We start from the raw sequence: 789 nt of genomic DNA on the forward strand, positions 1-789 counted from the left end.
CCCATTCCCATTCCCATTCCCATCCCCATTCCCATTCCCATTCCCATCCCATCCCCATTCCCATCCCATCCCTCACCCCCAGGAGATGCCCCACGGCCACGCTCAGCCCTATGGACAGGGCCGGCGATCCCACGGGATCCTCCCGCCGCTCGTCGGTGGACGCCAGGACGCAGAGGACGAGCTGGAACGTCAGGAACAGCTCCACCGTCACCGCCTGCCCCGGGGACGTCTCGTTGTTCAGCTGGAAAAAAACCCAGGGAAAACACATTCCCGATGGGAGAAATCCCGGAGTTCTGGCACCCGGAGCTGAGAGGAGGGAAAAATTCCCGGGGAAAAGGAGCGGCTCCGTGGGAGAGACGGGATCTGTGCTGGCGTTTCTTTGGGAATTTTCCCCCCTCAGGAAATTCTGATTGGATTTTCCCCCTCTCGGGAAATATCAGTTGGGTTTTCCGCCTCTCAGGGAATTGTATGGGCATTTTTGGGGGGATTCCTGCTCTTCCCTGCTCCCTTCCAAGACCATCCATGTACCAAAACCTCCCCTTGACGGCCACAAACCCCTTCTCCACATCCCTCAGCCTTCCCAAAAACCCTTCCTGCTCTTCCCTTCTTTCCAAGCCCTTCCCAGACTTCCCTGCCAAGCCCATCCATGTTCCTGAGCCTCACCCTGTTGGTGGCCACAAATCCCTTCTCAACATCCCTCAGTCTTCCCAAAAACCCTTCCCTGCTCCCTTCTGAGCCTTTCCACGTTCCAAAGGCTCACCTTGGGGCCACAAATCCCTTCTCCACATC

The 789-nt window shown here is 57.5% G+C and overlaps 1 protein-coding gene across 1 annotated transcript in view; it reads right to left on the reverse strand.

The window, feature by feature from the left end:
• LOC103767168 (aquaporin-2-like) overlaps positions 1 to 241 on the reverse strand; it is a gene marked incomplete at its 5' end in the record, with an annotated part of 10,856 nt that extends 10,615 nt beyond the window's left edge. Inside the window, one exon of the mRNA XM_029959045.1 lies at positions 77 to 241. Coding sequence (XP_029814905.1) covers positions 77 to 241 — 165 coding nt within the window. The remainder of the gene's footprint in view (positions 1 to 76) is intronic.
• Positions 242 to 789: the final 548 nt, after the last annotated feature.

Source organism: Manacus vitellinus, unplaced genomic scaffold, assembly GCF_001715985.3.
Source record: "Manacus vitellinus isolate BGI_N305 unplaced genomic scaffold, ASM171598v3 scaffold_191_pilon, whole genome shotgun sequence".
NCBI classification, from domain to species: domain Eukaryota; kingdom Metazoa; phylum Chordata; class Aves; order Passeriformes; family Pipridae; genus Manacus; species Manacus vitellinus.